Source organism: Gracilinanus agilis, chromosome 1 (genome assembly GCF_016433145.1).
Source record: "Gracilinanus agilis isolate LMUSP501 chromosome 1, AgileGrace, whole genome shotgun sequence".
NCBI classification, from domain to species: domain Eukaryota; kingdom Metazoa; phylum Chordata; class Mammalia; order Didelphimorphia; family Didelphidae; genus Gracilinanus; species Gracilinanus agilis.
The window spans coordinates 88,259,759-88,280,481 of NC_058130.1; the positions used below are offsets into that span (position 1 = coordinate 88,259,759).

Consider the following 20,723-nt stretch of genomic DNA (forward strand, 5'->3'; position numbering starts at 1 on the left):
ATATATATATATATATACTTGACAATTTCCACTTAGTGGCACAAAGTGGCCTCAGGCAATAGTTAACATTTGAGTTCAAAGATCAAGCAAAGCTCAAAGAATGATTTATGAATATTTCCTTTTACACATGTATTTTTAAAAAATCACTACTTCTATTTATTTTCTACTACCACAGCAGGAACTTCAAAAAAGAAAAGGATCTGTTTTTTCTTAATTTGTTTCCCCATTGCTTACTTGGTTCCTTAGGAGGAAAGGAACATTGAGATTCTGCCTATGGCAACATTTCTTTGAGATATAGTAGTTTAAACAATTCTTCTGATAAGCAATATACAACAGTGAAATAAATTCTACTTTGTAGATATTAATTGAAGCCTTTGAGATTTCTGAAGATTACTTTTGGAAAGTAATATAAGACCAAGTTAACATCCAACTATAATAGAAGTTTATGGCGATAGAAATTAAAGGGACTGCCCTCAGATGCCATTTATTTAAGATATAGTAGATGGTACCAAGAACATTGTAGAGAAAGAATATTGAATTGTCACGATCATATTGGGAGCTAAAATTGTATTTTTTGAAGTAAATTTTCAGTGTCACTAGTTTAAAAGAGGAAGATGCATTTAATTAAGCAACTAGCTGACATGTTCTTATTTAGGTAGAAAAGTTGTAAGATTCTCTACTAGAGAAATGTCTCCAAGTGATTTATCTATACCTTTTAAAATATGTAACTTTCTGCCTTTTAAATTATGTTATTTTTTAACAAAAAGCAGAGGACATAGTTTGAAACTCCACTAAAGTGTTCCTTGAATCCTTATGTTGTAAAACCCTGAGCTTTGCCAACAGAATCAATTCATATGTGCACCAAGTATTGACATTTTGTTTAGCTCCCCCAAATATGTGGCATAGAATACAGTTAATATCATGTTGAAGGGATACAAGCTTATATTTGAAGAGGCAGGGGATCACTGCTTTAAGTCCTAGTAAGCTGCAAAAGCCTTGAGTATGGCTCAGGAAATGGGTTGGGTTTCTCTTTTCTAAGGATCATGCTTCTCATTGTGGATAGACTATCACCAGAAGGATGGCTGGATAGCTTTCTGGTGATGATTTTCTATTTTTGTTTCAAATGGAGTATGGAGGAAGAGCTATGATCTGTGGTGGTGACAGGAAGAAAATGTAGATGAACTCTTTTGAAACTCTGAAGTAATTGTAATATAATGTGTCAGAAATTTTAAAAAATTGATGATAAAATCACCTGGCACATTTCAGTCATACGAGAACATTTTTGGCCAGTTTGATAAATCAGTTACAGAATAGTAGTGATGAGGACAAGGGTCATAAGTTAAATTTCCCTATGGGTCAGGTAGCTTACTTTGCTCTACGGTCACAAACTGAATTTTAAAAATCTTGGATGACCATCATGTATATGTTTGCTACTGATCATGACCGAAACTAAGAAGGAAAGCATGAACTGGGGCCAATCTATTTTCCTAAATGGAAAAACAACTCAAGGCGTATTTGCCACAGAATCTTTTGTGTCATATCCCACCATATATGAGGGGTAGCATGCTATTTTTATATGGATAAGAATGAAGTAGTAAGAGTTCATGTGAAATAAGAATTCATTTTATGCTGTGTGATATTAGCCCCTAAATGCTTCATTTCCATGTATATTGGGTTGTATGTTAGCCATGTATGATGGCTATATGCCAAATAGCTTTCTTCAATTTTATAGGAAGTAAAATCATAGCAAACACACTTTCAACATTAAAAGTGTCTAAGTAATAAATAAATATATAGACATTTAATATGTGTTCCAATAGGAGGATGCTATTTCCCCCTAAGAGTCTACCTGGGTTTCTCAAAATATTTTTCTTTGCAGCAAAAATAGTTTCATACCACACACAGTCCTACCTGATCTGCTTGCCTTCTCTCATGTCATACAAAGAAAAAAAGACATCTGTATCTTCTCCAATGGTATTATAGGTAAAACTTTTTAGACTGAGGAAAAAATGATGTGGCACTGGTATCCGGCAGGCTTCTCCATGACGTGGACGGATGGTATCCACCTGTGTGGAGGAATGCAGGAATATTTGACATATTTTAATGACACCTTACTCAACTAATTAATTAATAAACATTTATTAAAGGCTTACTGTGTGCCAGGCATGGTGCCAAACATCGAAACACAAAGGAAAAGGAAAAACAGTCCTTACCCTCAAGGATCTTATATTTAAGTGGGAGAGACAACATGTACATAAATTGGTAGATATATTCCAGGCAGATGGAAGATAATCTCAGAAGGGGAAGGTATTAGTAATCCAGGGTGCCTGGGAAATGTCTTCTGAAAAAGACAATCTTAATTGAATCCTGAACAGAGCCAAGGATTCTGGGAAGCACAGATGGGAAAGTAGAATGTTCTAGGCATGGTGGTGGGGATGGGACAGTGAATGCAATAACACAGGTATGGTTCTATCTAAGGAAATGGCAGTTTCATGTAAAGAAGGACAAGTAGGCCAGTATGGCTGATCCAGAGAATTTATAGAGGTGAGTAATGTGTCAGAAGACTGGAAAGGTAGGAAGGGACCAGATTGTGAGGAGCTGTAAATGCCAAACAGAGGAGCTTCTAGTTGATCCTGGAAGTAATAGGGAACATTTGGAATTTAATGAATTGGGAGTGAGGGAAATAACAGTTGAACTTAGGCTTTGGGAAAACCATTTTGACAGCAGAAAACATGATTTGGAGTAGAGAGAGCCTGGAGGGAGTGATGAATTAGGCTGCTAAAATAGTTGAGGCAAGAGGTGATGCAGGTCTGAATGAGGAGTGGTAGTTATGTAAAAGGGAAAAAAGGGACATATATAGATGCTGTAGAAAAAGAAATGACAAGATTTGGCAACTGTTTGGATAAGTGGGGCAATGCGGAATGAGGAAATGAGTATGATAATAAGAATACGAACCTGGGTGTCAATGCCCCCTTAAACAGGGTCAATGGTGAATTACATTCATTAATACTTTTTGAATGAATTGCTGCAAGGTAACACTTTTGCTCTTTAATAAAATTCTCATATGTCTTCAGCTTTTTTCCTCTCTTTTTCCCTTTTCTATTTTGATTTATTTTTTTTTTTTACTGGTATAAAGTCAATCTCTTTTGGTCTATGCTAATTTGCACGAAATAGCCAAGATGTTAGAATTCTAGGGGTATACCCACTGGAACTGCTCATTGGCTATGGGAGAGGGGTGGGAGTAGGAAAGGGAAAGAACATGCATCACGTAACCATGGAAAAATATTCTAAATCAATTAATTAAATACAATTTTTCAAATAAAAAAGAATTCTAGGGTTATAGCTAGATGGGACTTCAACAGAGACTGGAACCTAGGTCTCTTGGTCACAGACTAGATATTTTACTAGCTTTTTTTTTTTAAAGTAAAGCTCTGATAAACCAGCAAAAAAATCTCATTTTCATTTACATATCTATAGATATCTATAGATAGGATATCAAAACTTGCTTAGATGGTATTGGTCCTTACAGAAGCCTGAGCAAACACATTGTAATAATACTTTGTAATTCTTCTGAACTGGGATAGGTTAGGGAAAGTTAACTAAAATAACCCCTTAGAATAATCCTTATGTTTGTACAGTTCTTTAGATTTTCCAAAGACTTTTACATATATTATCTCGCTTGAGATAATACTAAATGAAGCTATAATAACATCTCTGACAATGAGACTCTTTTTAATAAAGGGGCATGCAGAATAAAGAACTTGTTATTGCTAAAAATATGGCTACATTCATTTCAGTTTCATTTAAAGCATGGGCAAAAGGCACTGCCTGTGAGGGGATAAATAATACTGATTAGGTTCTGCACTAAGGTGACAAAGAAATCCACTAATATTATCATCTAAGAATGGGAAGGGCAAAAGGACAAAAAGATGAAGCTTAAACAGAAAAAAAGCAAAGATGAACAATAGCAATGAAAACAATGGAAAATATAAAACACGAGTAACTGGGTTGCTGCTGGCAACTGGCTATTTCAGACTCACTAGAAGGTGGGAGCTCTTGCTACAGAATCGGGTTCCAGATATGTGTCAGTGCCATGAATAGCTGGTGCTGTTTTGGGTATTTATTAAGGGTGTTGACATCTGATCGTTCTGGTCATGTGTATAAATGTAATCAGGCAGGCAGACAGGGAGCCAGAAGCCAAGAGGTTGGTTTTAGTTGATGGTGCAACCTTACTGGCCCCTCTCAGAGAAAGAATTTCTGGGGATCTACTTTTGGAATAAACAGGAAAAGACCCCCAAACTCTGCCGATACAGATCACCTCCTTACCTAGCATTATGGCTGATTTCATGGTGTACTTTTGGTAAAATTCAGAATGTAATTTTTGACTTTTTAAAAATTTTTTACCCTTAAATAATTCCCATCAAGTAAGTAAGATCAGTTGTTATTATTTCCATGTTACAAATGGAGACATGGATTGCGAAGGAGGATACAGAGTTTGCTCCAGGGTGCGCTGTGAACCTGCAGTCTAACTGGGAAAACATATATTAAAGAACCAGTTCCCTTAGGCTGCTTTGGGATGGCTCATTTCAAGGTGAGGTTGGAGCTGAAATTATGAAGCTATTATATATTCATAAAAGGGTGACCTTACCAGCCTCTGACTACCTGAGGAGTTCCCAGTGCTGTGAGGGGAAAGTTATAGCTTCTGTGGAGTGCCAGGCTGCCAAGAAATGATGTGCTGTCCTTAAGGAACTGCCCAGCAGCTGCCCAGGGGGGTCTGGAGTCTCGGGCAGGGGACCCAACCCCTGAGAGTGCCAACACACTCAAGGTCAGATGATTTATGGGCCAACGATCTTAAGATCAAAGGCGATTTTAAACAAGAAGTCAATTATTTCCCGATGAGTTCTCATGTCTTAAAAGAAGGCAGTGAACTGGAAATGATAAGAAGTTTTTCCAAGCCAGCTTACCTGGGATGTACTTTGCTGGACACTGTGTCGGCTAGATAAGTGCTAGAAAAGAAAAGAGGGCAATCGTTCAGTCAATTAGCAGCTGTTTATATTCTGAGTAACAAATCCCTCCCCAGGGCAGTGTCATATACACATTCCTTGGAGAATTACTTTTCTACTTCAGAACGAAGAATTTTTCCATAAGACCTATAGACTGTGTACCAGTAATCATATTGGCCTATATACCTGGATAAACCGTAATTCTCTTCTCTACAAATCCCACCTCCCATATAGGACTAGAAAAAGATCCAAGTGTTTTTGTCTACAAAACATGTATATATGTATGTGTATTTTTAATATGTGATATAAAAACACACATACAAATATATGCATATAAGTATAAGTACAGAGAGATATAGATAAATATATATAGAGAGATATAAATAAACATCTCCCTCTTCTTGCCTTTCTTCCTGGAGGTCTCATTTAGGGATATATAGGACTCAGTAACCCAAGTCAGCTTGATATTTGACTTTTCCCCTCCTTTCCTCATTGAACCTTTAGGTCCAAATGGAATATACCATGCATTCTATGCCTTGGCTACCTGCTCATATGGAATGGCTTTTTTCATTCTCTCTGCCTATGGAAATTCTACCTAACATCAAAGGCTCTGCTGGAGAGTGACTTTTCTACAGCTTTTGTTATCTCAACTGTGCCCTCCCTCCTGGACATTCTTTGCTCCCTTGGCTTTTGTAATATAGTTCTCTTGATTATCTTTCTATTTATATGACCATTCCTTCTCAGTTTTATTTTTCCCTTTCTTGATCATCTTGATTCTCTTATTAACTCTGGGTATTCATATTAAAGGTCTGTCCAGAGTTCTCTTCTTTCTCTATTGTTTTCCTTTGTGATCATATCAATTCCTATGGGTACAATGATCATCTATGTAGATGATTCCCCAAATCTGTATTTAGTTCTCATCTGTCTCCTGAACTCTAGTCCTGTATTACCAGCTCTTTACTGGCCTGGTTCACCTATATGTGCCATTTATTAGTACTATTTTTCAGGCATGCCCAACTCTTTGTGACTCCACTTAGTGTTTTAGTAAAAACACTGGAGTGATTTATTATTTCCTTCTCAGGCTCATTTTATAGATGAGGAAAAGGAGGCAAACAGGACTGAGGGACTTGCCTAAGGTCACAGAGCTAGTAAATGCCTGAGGTCGGATTTGAACTCAGGAAAAGGAATTTTTCTGACTCTAGGACCAGAACTCTATCATGGCACCTAGATGGTCACCCCATAGCCACCTCAAAGCCAAAATGGAACTTTTAGATTCTTTCATATTTGTTATGCCAAGTTCCCTTATTTTTGTTGAGGGCGGAAATATCCTTCTAGTCACTCAGTTTTACAATGTTGGAAGCATTCCCAATTCTTTCCTTTTCTTCTTTGTTTCTTTCCTTATGTCTGATAAATTTTCAAGTCTTATCTATTCTACCTCCACAACATCTCTTCCCTCAGACCCCTTCTTTCCACTTACTCCTTTTCTACCTCAGTTCAGACCCACATTATCTCTTAGCTGGACAACTCAATAGTCTTCTAACTGCTCCTCTCACTTCTAGCCTTCCCCTACCTCCTATTCCTCTTTCAGAGAGCTGCCAAATTAACATTCCTAAAACACAGATCTGACAAATTCATTCTCCTACTCAAAAATGTTCAGTGTTTCCCCACTGCTTTTATAACAAAATACAGAAAATCTTAACCCTCCACAAGCTGCCTCTTACTTGCTTATCATTTTGGCCTTTTTTCTCTTATTTTTTAGTCATATTAGACTTCTCATAATTTCCTGTATATGACATTTTCTCTCCTATTCCCCTGGTCTGAAGTGCCCTCTTCCAGTATCTCTAAAATCTTTTGCTTTTTTTTTTCCCCCGCGAATACCTTTAGTAACACCTTCTCAATGAAGTTCTTCCCTATTCCCTTAGTGCTTTCTTTTCCTTGAAAATATCTTTTGTATACTACTTATCTGTCTCTATGTGTATGTGTATGTAGATAGATAGATAAGGGAGGTAAGTATACCTCTACCTGCAGAAAGATAGATAAGACAGGTAGGTAAGAAGATAGAGTAGGTGGATAAGTGGGTAGGTAGATACATAGATAGATAGGAAAGGTAGGTTGTGGAAAAGTAGATATAGATTAGACAGACAGAGAGTTCCTTGAGGGTTTTAGCTTCATATTTGTATTGCCAACAACTAGCACAGTGTTTTCACATAGTAGGCGATTAATAAATATCTCTTGACTGGAATTAAATGGAAAGTAAGAGGTCAGGTAGACAATTAGATCAAAGAATCATTTGTATATTTTGGCTTCTATACAGAGCATGTGAATGGGAGGAATGCATTATTCCTGGACTTGCTGACTGGAGTCAGGCAATGCTAGAATATGCAGAATTTTGCTTTCTTTGGTAGGCAGTGGGGAACCACTGAAGTTCTTAAGTGGCACAACCAAAGTAGAATATTAATGAGATTATGCTAGCAGTTCTGTGAAAATGTATTGGAGAAACAAAAGGCAGAATAGAAATAACAGTAAAGTACTTATTATAATAAGTCTAGGAGTACAAAAGGAAGAGGAAAATTTAAGAAATGTTGTAGTGGTAGAAATCAACCAAGCTAAAGCCATTAGAATGTACCAGAAGCCAGGAAAACAACTTGGAAAACAACAAATTTTGAATTAGTTGGTTCTTTTGAGCAGTTTGCTGAAAGGTGGCTTGATAAAGTGAAAAGAGAAGAAACAAAAAAATGAAAACCACTGAATTTGGAGTCAGGAGAGCCGGGTTCAAATTTTACTTCAGCTATTAGTTGAATGGTCGTGGCAAGGCAAATAACTTCTCAGAGCTTCAATTTCCTTCTCTAGTAAAATGAGGGTAATAACAATTATATTACATAGCTCATAGGATGCAAAGGAGGCACCTTGAAAAATCTTAAAGCAACAAATTAAAAAATGAGCTATTTCCCCAGCCTTGACTTTCCCTCATTCTGTGGTATGAGCCAATCCAAACACAGCTGACTGGGCAATGATTGCAGGATGGGAAGCATACTCAGGCAGAGGGGCATGATGTTGGCCCCCTCCTCTTCAAGAATTTATTTAGAAGCTAGAGTGATTACCACTTATAGTAGGCACTATGGCTGCAATAGGATTTACATTGCATTTGCTAAGACAAAATTTATTAGCTTGTCATATGTCTGGATAAGATTATTAACTTCTGTTACTTAAATTTTTCCATTTCTATAGCTTTCTCATTAGCCATTCCAGATATGAGGAAAACAGCCTATCCAGATTGTAGCATATGATGGAAGTCTACACCTTTTCATTCTTGATGACTTACTTTATTAGATATAGTCTTTACATATGTCCTGCCTCCTCCCCAATCCACACCCTAAGTTTTTTTTATCAAGCGTATTGCAACTGGAGTTAGGATGCCTGAGTACTTTTTACTCTTGGTTCTAATTAGCTCAAGTGTGGCCCTAATTCAAAGTCAAGGTTTTCTCCTTCCTGGAAAATGACCAAATTAGGTTAGATGATCCATAAGGTCCCTCCTATGTGAAATGGAATTCATGGATGACAAAAGTTCACCGAATCGTGCCCTGATACCATCCCTAGCATCTCACAGGACCCATTAGCCTGAAGGGACTCTTCATTTGGGACGAATGTGGCATATATTGTCATGCTAGTAAAGATTACTTTAATAACTTTGGAACAAAACAAAGACCAACCCTAGTAACATTGGATGATAGTCACCATTTAATTGTGAAAAAATATTTAATAAGTAAGGGAGTTAGAAGAAGGGAAAGAACGTACACCCTCTTAGATTCCTTACCATTTTATAGAGATCAGAGACACTAATCTGGTCAGAATCCACCACTTCAAAGTCCTTTCGAGGAACTAGGTCCAGGCCCAAATGCCTATTAAAGAGAGAGACACATATGAAACACACAATATATTCCCCGATCTATCTACCCACTTTCTGTGGTCATATAAGGGACTCCATATGTAATGAACCTTGGGGCTTAGAGGTTCTAACTTCTTGTTGACAAAGCTGAGTTAAATTTGCCTTTGAATTTTAGGAGAGCTTTGCTCAGCAAATGAGGTCAGGGATTTTGTGACTGATAAAATGTCAGTAAGAGAGTACTTCTAGTTCTCCTTGTAATTTCAGTTTAATTATTCATCTGGTGACATTTTTATAGCACATTCCTTGAGTGGCTTAAGAGTGAGTTTATAGTAGACAAGTAATCAGCAATTCACTATAGCTTTCCCTTTTCTCACTCTTATAAGCTACTGACTTGGCTCTGCTATGCATAGGATTCACTAGATAAGAAAACTGTAGAAGGACCAAGTTAATCTATTACAAAATGAAACATGTTAAGAATACCACCTAAATGTGTTAAACCAATATGGAGGTTTTGCAGGATTTTAATTCATTTTCAATCTATTTGCATTAATATTGGCATAATTTCCCCTACAGAGACTTAGCCATATGTAACTTTAGCATTTTCAGAAAATCTGCAGTGAAAATTGCTATAGTAGAAGCACATATTTGAAGGGTAGGTTAGGTTTTAAAGTTAGCAGAAAGGTAAAAATTGCATGTAGTCAAAATTACCTTTGGAAAATCACAAAAATCACCCATAAATACAGTGTTTTTTCCAGCTTTATTTTGTTTTTCAGTTCCAAACTCTCTCCTTCTTCCTGCTCTTCTCCCACTTAATGAGAAGGCAATAAATATAATGCTCATTGCACATATGAAATCATGCAAAACATAGTTCTGCATTAACCATATTTTAGAAAAAGATAAAACCAAGAAAAAAAATGCTTCAATCTGCACAGTTCTCTTTCTGGAAATGGATAGCATGTTTAATCACAAGTTCTATGGAACTGTAGTGGATCATTGAATTAATCAGTGTTATTAAGTCTTTCACAGTTGATTATCTTTACAATATTGCTGTTACTGTGTAAATTGTTCTTCTGGTTCTGTTCACTTCACATTGTTTCATATAAGTCTTCCTAGGTTTTTCTGAAATTAATCTCACACAGTTTTTCAATTCTTTGCCATCACAAAAAGAGTTGTTACAAATATTTTTATACATATGCATTTTTTCCTTCTTCTTTGATTTCTTTGGGGTATAGATTTAGTAGTAGTATTACAGTGTCAAAGGATATGCATAGTGTAATAACTTTTGGGGCACAGTTTCAGATTTCTCTCCAAAATAGTGGGACTAGCTCACAATTCCACTAACAATGTATTAGTGTACCTATTTTCCCCCACATATCTTTAGTCTATGCCATTTTCCTTTTCTGTCATATTAGTCAATATGAGATAGTGAGGTGGTACCCCAGAGTTGTTTTAGTTTGCACTTCTCCATCTATTAGTGATTTTTTTTCCAGTAATGGTATCTTTAAAAAGATATAAGTGGAAAGGGGCTCAGGTCTCTTTAAAATATGTAGTTGATATCAGAAAGAAGCAGAATCTAGGATGGCTGCCATGAAACTGCATGTAAAATTTTATTTTGAGGGGGCAGCTGGGTAGCTCAGTGGAATGAGAGTCAGGCCTAGAGACGGGAGGTCCTAGGTTCAAACCCGGCCTCAGCCACTTCCCAGCTGTGTGACCCTGGGCAAGTCACTTGACCCCCATTGCCCACCCTTACCAATCTTCCACCTATGAGACAATACACCGAAGTACAAGAGTTAAAAAAATTTTTTATTTTGGGGGGGGATATAGCTAAGCTATTGATCAATAGATAGGGAGAACCAAACTATCTACTGAGAGAAAAAATAGGTAAAGATTTAGATGTAAGGAAAACTTATGGTCAGAGGAAAAAATGCTCTTGAAAATGTTTTATATAAATGGGATGATATTTGAAAGGGATTTTCTCACCATATATTTGTTTCTTCTTCATATTTCCCCAGAAGGCAAGATAGAACACAAAGAAGTCAAAGGTAGAGGCTTTCTAGCCAACCAGGAATCTCTAAGTCTAGGACAACTGAAGTTACCTTCCCCTCTACCAGGCAAACATGATTAATTATTATATAAAGTTTTACATTTTGCAGAGCATCTTACAGGTTCTATCTCACTTGATCCTTACAATAATCCTATGAAGTAGGTGCTCTTATTGTCTTCATTTTACAAATGAGGAAACTAAAGCTGGCTGAGAGAGGCTATGATTTTCCCAGGAGTCTGAAGCAGGATTTAAACTCCAGTCTTCCTGACTCCAAATCCAGCATTCTATACACTATATCTTGAATGAATGGCTGAATGAATAGAAAGTGGAGACCCCAGAATCACACAGAATGGTGGAAGTGGTGGGAATGTTACTAATTTCATGCTCATATTCTAGAAAATATACTCAAAGTGGAGAATGGGCATATCTCTTTCCCCCTTCTCTGTTGTAGCTCTAAAATTGAATTTGCATTAGTTAAATGTGCACATGACTCTTCTACCCTGTACTTATGAAGATGAATTATGGAATTCATGTAAATAAAAACGATGCTTCTTCCTACCTAAGGACCCAGGGGAGTGGGGGAAGAACTGAAAGGTCTTACTCTTGATGGGGTGAGCAGAAAAAAAACTCATAAATTATGGAGGGAGAAGCATGCATTCTTATGTGTCCAATAAGACTAAACTTGTTGGGGCTGGGTACTATGCCATATATTTCTCTCATATTCCCTATAATGTATAGCATGGTGCTAGCAGAAATTTAACAAAAATTCATTGGGTAAGAATTAGATTGAACTTGATGAATAATGTTATAAGGAGGAACTTTCTACTGCTCTTACCACGCAATTCATTAACAACTAGATGACACAGTGAACTTTACTAATTATTGTATAAGTAAAGCATGGGAGATGGAAGGTATTTTTATTCCTATCAAATTTCTACTGAGAAATTAATGTGTCATCAGATTGCTAAAGGTTAACATCAACACTAATGCCAACCAGTCAGTGTTGCTAACGCTGTATGATAGGATATTACTAAGGAGAACAAAAAACATTATAGCCTACTTTTAACTGATATTAGCATTTCTAATTCCAAAGGTTCTTTCTGTGCAAAAATACCTCACTTATTTAAAAAGCAACTATGTGTTCCCCCAAGTACAGAATTTATCAGTAATATTTTCACGATGAAAAGGGTGATAACATACTGTTCACTTCAAAATCAGAGCAGAGGCAGAGTGTGGTGGAAATAGCATTAAACTTGGGAATCAAGAAGACTTTGGTTCTCATTCAAACTCTAAGTAGTTGTAAACTACGACAAGAAAATCATAGAACTTAGTGGTCATAGGAAAGTAATTTCATCACTGAGCCTTTTTCCCCTTATCAGTAAAATGGAAGAATAATACTTGCACTTTCTATCTTTTTTTTTTTTTTGAGTTTCTTGGGTTTGCTTTATTTAAAAAAAAATTTTTTTTTTTGGATTTCAAATGTCCTAGACAAACAGCTAAAGTTTCTTTATATTTGGTGCATAATTTCTACTTTGGAGAGTTTTTTTTAACATTTATTAATATTCATTTTNATAAATCCCTCAGAATTGTCCTGGGTCATTGTATTGCTGCTGGTACAGAGGTCCATTACATTAGATTTTACCACAGAATGTCAGTCTCTGTGTATAGAGTTCTTCTGGCTCTGCTCCTTTCGCTCTGCATCAGTTTGCACTTTCTATCTTGCAGGATTGTTAGGAATTTTGTGCTTTGTGAACCTTCAGGTTCTAAAGTGTGATTTTATCTTATTACTATCATCGCCCTATAAATTAATGGCAAAATGATATTGAAAACAAGGCAAATTATAAAGACTAGATCCAGTGACAGTGATGAGTTCTCTTATCACATTTAAATGAGATGGTTGATTATGGATACTGTTTCTCTGCCTTTGGGATCTAATTCTCAGAGCTACTGTGGACCACATTCCATTACTTTAATTTGCTGCTCTTGATTTCTTTGAAGCAGCTTTAGACTTTTGGCTTCAAAAACGGTTCTAAGTCAGTAATATTTCAGTGGAATAATAAAACTCTAGTAATATTTTCATTCAATCATTTTCTTGCTTTGAAGACCAACTAAATTTTTGGAAGAGTTTTGTTTCACACTTATTCTTCAATTATAGGATGACATAAAACAAAATTTGGAAAAGTCTGTTATAATCAGGAAGCCAAGAATTCTAACACAATGACTTGAATCAGAATATTAGAAGGGATGCTTTTTTGATGCAGGGTATAATTATCTTTGTAATAAGTTGTAATAATGACATTGGAGCCAAGGGCATACTCTATGACTGAAGAGTTATCAAGTTAACCATTACTATTTCTGGAATCTAATACCATGGCCCACATAGTTAACAAGTAAAAGTTCTAGAGCCCTTCAAAGTTTCTCATATCTAACATCATAACAATCATCACTATGATCAGGGATTTTTTTCTATTGTTTGATAGTACCCTCTTGGAGATAGGTTAAAGTTTAAGAAAGTGACTTATCCCTTGGTAATGTCCTGCTCTACACTTGAATATAAACTAACATTTCTTTCTTAGTTTTATGAAGGCAGGAATTTTTTCTTTGACATTCAAGTTAAAATGCTGGTATAAGGGCCATACTCAATGTTGTTTGATAACTGTTTCTTGATGTTAAGAAAGGACACATAGAAAAAGAAAGCATACACAGAAAAATCTCCCTTGAAGATCACTGGTAAAAGTAGTACAAAATTCCAGAAATGGCAAAGATTAACTTGAGAACTCTTCAGTCAAAGAACATGCCCTGGGCTCCAATATTCTTTGGAGCTTTTATGAGAGATTTGTAGAAACCAGCTCTAATGACAGTTAGTAGATGAAACATCAGGCTACAACTCAGAACTGTCACTAGTTGGAAATGAAACAAACTGGTTATGCCTTGGCTCCCCCCAGGTGTGAAGTGAGAATAATACTTATAAAAAGCTGAGTCAACTCTTGCAAACAGTCACTCACTGTTTGTGTGGGGTGAGTGGGAAAGACTGTTTACTTGGACATTCTGCTATCACTGCCAAAAATGTGTGTGGGCTGACTTATTTATTAGACTTATTTATAAGGCTGTTTTACAGGAACGGCAATACATAAATTCAAAATGTGCAGTAGCAGCAAGCTTCTGTGGCTGGAGTTAAAATAGAAGATATTGTTCTTCCCCACTTTGATACAAATATATATATATATATATATGTATATATATGTATACATATATATATACACACACACAAGCATGGACAATACCTGGAAATGAGTTGCAGGGCATTTTTGCATTTTAATATTCCTTCCTAAGCTTCTCATCTATATGTATTGTGCATATGTACACATATATTTTTATCTATCTATGTATCTGTCTTCGGGACATGGAGGATAAAAGAGATCCTTGAGCAATTCTACCACAGAGTTTAAGTCACAGAAAATTTTTAATTCATCAGGGGCTTTATGGCAAAGGAATGACTAGCTAAAGAAGAATTATGCCAAGAACATCTAATCAGGTCTTATGTTCCTCACCTTTCAAAGGTTAAAGCATAAAATATTTATGCCTTGATTTCAGAAGATCTGTAAGGGAACCTAATTATAACACAAGTAATATGCTTATTATCACAACTAAGTTATTAAGGTACAACTTCCCTTCCACTTCCTATTTACACATAGTTCTGGACCTTTTCCTTTTCACTCAGTTATTTCACATGGCCTTGAACACCGTGTCTGCTTAAAAAATGACATATGTAATGAAATATTTAGGTAAGCTTTCCTGAGTTACTAGAATTCAGCTAACTAATTCTTCTAGGGTCATCCTGGGAAGATAAAAAAGATATTTTCCTTATTTTCAGCTTTAAATAAAAAATACCCCTTGTTTCTTATTTCTGTTTCTCTTTGTGTGGTTGTTTTTGTCACTGTAGAATTTAAGGACATCCACATTCTAGTTCTAACAGAAAACCGAGGTCCAACAGTGATGTATATCATTACTAGATACACTCAAAAACATGGCTTAAAATTCAGGGTAATTATGTTCAGTTATATGGAGATTGAAAAGAGGGTTGGAGACTTAGAGTTCAAAATGTTTCTGCTTCTTAGAGCTGTGTATCTCTGGACAAATCAAAACTTTTCTGGGCTCTGAGTTTCAGTCTTCTCATCTGTAAAATGGGGGTAATATTTGTGCTGTCTACCTAACAGGGTTGTTTAGGATAAAAAATGTTTTATAAACAATATAGCCTACATAAATATGAGTTGTCATTATTATTCAATCGGTCTCTAGATCCCTTAAATTCCTTGCTCATTAGACCATTCCTCAAGTAAATTACATTTATCCATGGGCATCATTGCATTTGGTACATGGAATCACTGCATAAATTCAGCATTTGTGCTCCATCTCTGCCATTTAAAACAACTTTGGGAAAGTCATTTCAGGACTGTGGGTAAGTCGTTTAAGGACTCTGTCTTCTTATCTACAAAATTATGGGGTTGTACTAGATTAAGTTTCCCTCCACTTATAATTCTATGATCCAAATGAACTAGTTCTACTTTGAACTTCTGTATCATATTGCTGTCCATGGTGCTGCAGGTTCTTTCTTTTTTTTTTTAAACTCTTAACCTTCTGTCTTGGAATTGATATTAAGAATTGATTCCAATATAGAAGAAAGGCAAGGGCCAGGCAACTGGAATTAAAGGACTTGCCCAGGATCACATAGCTAGGAAGTGTCTGAGGTCAAATTTGAACTCAAGACTTCCCATCTCTAGGCTTGGCTCTCTCTCAATTGAGCCACCTAGTTCTAATTTTCAATGTTTCTGGCAAATGCATATTTTCATCTGAAGATAAATAATGTGTTTTAATGGAAGGTTTGAAAGAGATACATGAATGTATAAATTTGTACAAAGCTCTTTCATACCCTTTCCACATGAAATCTTCTTATCTGAGAAAGTAGCATCAGAAAGTAATCAGAGGCAGCAATTTGATATATCAGTTAATATTAATGGGCTAATGTAACTCATTTGTATTTAGTTATATAGAACAATACTGATGAGATTATGGGATAAGAAAAAGATTAAGTAGGGAGATGGTTTTCAGAGATAGACAGAAAACCCATTTAAGTGGCTACTTAATACCAACACAGGTTCAGGCACTGTGTTAAGAACTGAGAACCCCAAAAAATAAGCCCAAAAGGCAGTTTCTAAAATGGGAAACGACCTATTTGTACAAAAATATTTAGTTTCCAGTTCTTTGCCACCATGCCCCTCAATTGTGGAATGACTAAACAAAGTTTGGTATATCATGGTGATGGAATACTATTGTGCTATAAGGAATGATGAACAGGAGGATTTCAGAAAGAGCTGGAAAGACCCACATGAACGGATGCAGAATGAAATAAATAGAACCAGGGGAATATTATACACAGTAACTGTAATATTGTGGAATGATCAAATGTGATAAACTTTGCTAATTTAATACAATGATCCAGAACAATTCTGAGGACTTATGAAAAAGAATGCTCTCATCCACTTCCAGAGAAAGAACTATTGGAATAGAAATACAGATGAAACATATCACTTGTTTATTTAGATATGTTTTGGGCTTTTGGTTTTATAAGATTATTCACTTACAAAAATGAATAATATGGAAATGCTTTGTATGATAATACATGTATTAAGCCCCACACCTGAAAAAATGCAGTTTCTCCCTTTAATGAACTTAAATTCTAATGGGAGAAGACAGAGGGCAAGGCAGAAAAGCCTAGAGCATCAGGGATGGATAAAGGAAGATACTGAAGAAAAATAAGCTCATAACTTCTTTTTTTGAAATTTCTGTGCACAGTTTTAAATTTCTTTAAATTGCTTACAAATTTTGCTGTTACAAAGATATAATTATGAAGCAACCTCATTTACAAGTGCTGGATTATACCTATTGCAATCATAAGTTGGTATAGTATTAAACTTGCAGGTTGATTCTACAGCTTAAAAAAATAAGTACAAAAAAGGCTACAGTCATTTATTTTCTCAATATCAGAACTCCTGATCAGATAATAAGAGCAAAACTCATTAACTGCCAAATCTAATAGTCTTTCCTCAATTCTTATTCTTCTTGACTCTCTGTAGTCTGTGACACCACTGATCACCCTTTCCTCTTTGATAATCTTTCTTCTCTAGGTTTTCATGACCACCTTCTTCTGGTTCTCCTCTTACCTTTATGACTACTTCTCAGTTTCTTTTCCTGGATTTTTCTCTAGGCAATGCCCACTAAACATGATCTCACTATCTTCCATTGATTTCAAATCCCAATGCAAATGATTCCCAGATCTATATATTCATTCCTATGCTCTCTCTGAGCTCCAGCCTCATATGACCAACTACCTTCTGGATATCTTAAACTGGATGTCCAATAAAATTATCAATTAATTAGTTATTAATTATAATTAATAAATTATCTATCAATAGATTTTTTCTCTATCTCCAACATTCTCTTACCTCAATCTTCCCCAGTCAAAGACACCACTATATTCTTAGTGACCCAGAGTCAAAAGCTTTATGTTATTTGATTTCCATCTTGCACTCATCCAACACATTTAATATATTGCCAGATCTTCTTATTTCTACTTTCATGGCATCGCTCATATTTTTCTCCTTCCACACTGCTACCACTTTGGTAAAGCTCTCATCATTTCATGCTTAGAATGTTTTCGTAGCCTTGTCCTTCCTCTCTCTTCTTACTTTCTCCATCCTACATTTAGCTGAAGCGATTTTCCTAAACTGTACATGTAGGTGGCTCAGTGGACAGAGAGCCAGCTTTGGATACAGGAGGTTCTGGATTCAAGTCTGGCCTCACACACTTCCTAAGCTGTTGCCCTGGGAAAGTCACTTAGCCCTGTCTGCTTAGCTCTTGCCTTCCTACCTTAGAGTTGTAACTAAAGTGTACATCTAACCATGTCACTCTTTACTTAATAATCTCCAGTGGCTCTCTATTACCTCTAGGATAAAAACTAAAATTCTGTTTGGTATTTAAAGTCCTTCAAAACCTGGCCTCTTCTTACCTTTCCAGTTTCTTACACTTGTCTCTCCCATCCTCTCATGAACATTACAATCCTGTAATAATTGTCTTCACCAATGACACTCTATCTCTCAACTGTGCCTTGTCACTGTCTCTCCATGTCTAGAATCCTATCCATTCTAATTTTCACATGCTGACTTCTTGGCTTCCTTCTAAACTCATTTCAAATACCTCCTTCTGAAAAAGGCCTTTCCCAGTCCCTTTGATTGCTAGTGCCTTCCCTCTGAAATTACTTTCCACTGACTGAACATATTTTGTATGTATTCAGTTATTGTTTTGTTATTTTTCCCACTAGAAAATGAGCTCCTTATGTACAGTGTGTAGACTTTTGCCTTTCTCTGTATCTTCAGAACTCACTATAGTGCCTAAAACATAATAAACAATTAATAAATACTTGTTGACTGACTGCCATTTATGACATAAGTTACACTGCAAAAATTCTGGTTTTATGGATTTTCTCATCCTCAGATTTATTGATGAGAAAAGTGAAAAAGACAGTGTAAAGGAGCTGTGCCTTATTTGTTCTTTGAAACCACTTAATTTTCTTTTGAGACTCTTACCCTTCATGGTAGAGGAGGACAGAGACTCAGAATCCATAAAATGACTAGAGATTGTACATTGTCAATATCTTAAATTGGTAATACATCTAACAAGATCTCTCTGACACTTATTTTCCTCTTGTTCTTTTCCAATAATGCAGAGACATTAGATAAATAGTCCTTACCTCTTTGTGGACTCCCAGGTACTACCCCAAGCAGCTAGGTGCTCAAAGGATAGGGGGCTGAGCCTGAATTCAAATCTGGCCTCAGACATTTACTAGCTGTGTGTCCCTGGGTAAGTCACTTAAATCATCCCTGTTTGCTTTAATGCACTGGAGAAGGAAATGGCAAACCACTTTAGTATCTTTGTCAAGAAAACTCCATGGACAGTATTGACACGTGCTATGGTTGATGGGATTGTGTAGATATAACTGAATGAGTGGACAACAACAAAGTACTACCTATGAAATCAGGTGGTTCAATTGGTAAAAAAATATGGATATTTTGGATCCATGCTTTTAATTACTCTAAAATTACTTTCATATCCTTGCTATGAAAGCCTATCTTAGAAATAACAATATTACTTTTTAAGCCCTTGCCTTTGGTTTTAGAATAGTTACAGAAGAGTGACAAGAGCTAGGCAAGGGTTAAGTGACTTGCCCCAGGTCACACAGCTAGGAAGTGTCTGAAGCCAGATTTGAACCCAGAACCTCCTGGCTCCAGTCCTGGCTCTCTATCCACCGTACTACTCAGCTGCCCCAACCACAATATTCTTCCAGGGATGCTCTATAGCAGAAAGAATTGAAGTTGAGGACAGAGATCAATCATGCCTCCCAAAGCCTGACAACAAAACACGCCGCTCACCTCTAGGGAATGGGGTAATGGACTAGAGGCAGAAATCAATGACTTTAACAAGTTCTTGTTAAACGCCCATCATGCATTAGGAGCTCAAGACACAGACAAAAAGGACCCCGCCCTGGTCTCTGAGCTTCTGGTGCAGCAGAGGCAGACATTCATTTTCCAACATGGCCCATGTGTGGATCTGCTTTGCTTAGTTCTTTTTATCTATTACAAAGGAGGACTTCTATTCTGTAGTGGAGGGGAATTGGGGAGATATTGGGTCATCATAGAGGTTAAAAAAAAGAAGGAAAAGGGTATCAGTAAAATAAGAAAATAAGATGAAAACAAAGTGTTCTGAAATTCAGATAAAAATAAATGGCAATTTTGTTATTACTGGATTAAGTTTAATATTCACTATTTAGAAACAAAAACTGTATATCAGATGAGTTCATAGTTACATACATATATATATGTACATATATATATATATTCCTCTATTTTGTTCTTCTTTGCTTATAGCACATTAAAATGTTTGCTTGTTTCCCTCTGGTTGGCTCACTCTCAAGTTAGCACAGCTTCCTGTGGGCCATCTCATAGGAAGTCCAAAGGGAGACAGTAAAGGAAGGAAAACAGAAAGGGAAAAGAGGAAGAGGGTACTTATAAAAAACAACATTCCTTATGAGTCTTCTGCTCCTGTTTTCAAAAGGAAGCAGGGTGGGGAGAGGAGGGAAGGCAATCATCCTCTACTGTCTGGATTAGCATTCTTCTGCCAGTTTCTTTATGAATTGTATTCTTGGACCCAGGCAAAAACAGTTCTCCCATATGGACCCTGGATGATATTCAGCATATGATATAGAACTTATTTAAATATACAATTTTAATACATAACTTTAAATACATATTTAAATATATTTTAGTCCTCTCAACTTTATATGATTTTCTCCAAACAAGTTTATTTATTTTCCCTCTAAGACTTTTATTTTTTCAATTACACATACAAATAATTTTTTAACAATTGTTTTCTGACCTTTTGTGATATAAACTCTTTTCCTCCCTCCTAGCCCTTCACCCTCCTCAGATGGTGAACAATCTGGTATAGGTTACTGCAATATTTTCATGCAATACAAATTTCCATATTCCTTATGTTGTAAAAGAAGACATATATCACATATGTAAGAAAAAACTCCAGGAAAGAATGTGAGAAATGGTATAGTTCGATATGCTTTCATACTCTGACAGTTCCTCCTATGGCTATGGATAGAACTTTTCATCATGAGTCCTTTGGGGTTGTCTTGGGTACTTGCATTGCTGATAATAGTTCAGTTCTT

At 36.1% G+C, this 20,723-nt stretch overlaps 1 protein-coding gene across 1 annotated transcript in view; it reads right to left on the minus strand.

Annotated features, from left to right (window-relative positions):
* Positions 1-20,723, minus strand: part of DOCK3 (dedicator of cytokinesis 3) — a 454,921-nt gene that overhangs the window by 210,920 nt on the left and 223,278 nt on the right. Inside the window, exons 7-9 of the mRNA XM_044676700.1 lie at positions 8,818-8,902; positions 4,965-5,006; positions 1,912-2,066 (exon numbers count right to left, since the gene is read on the minus strand). Of these exons, the coding sequence (XP_044532635.1) occupies positions 1,912-2,066; positions 4,965-5,006; positions 8,818-8,902 (282 nt within the window). The remainder of the gene's footprint in view (positions 1-1,911; positions 2,067-4,964; positions 5,007-8,817; positions 8,903-20,723) is intronic.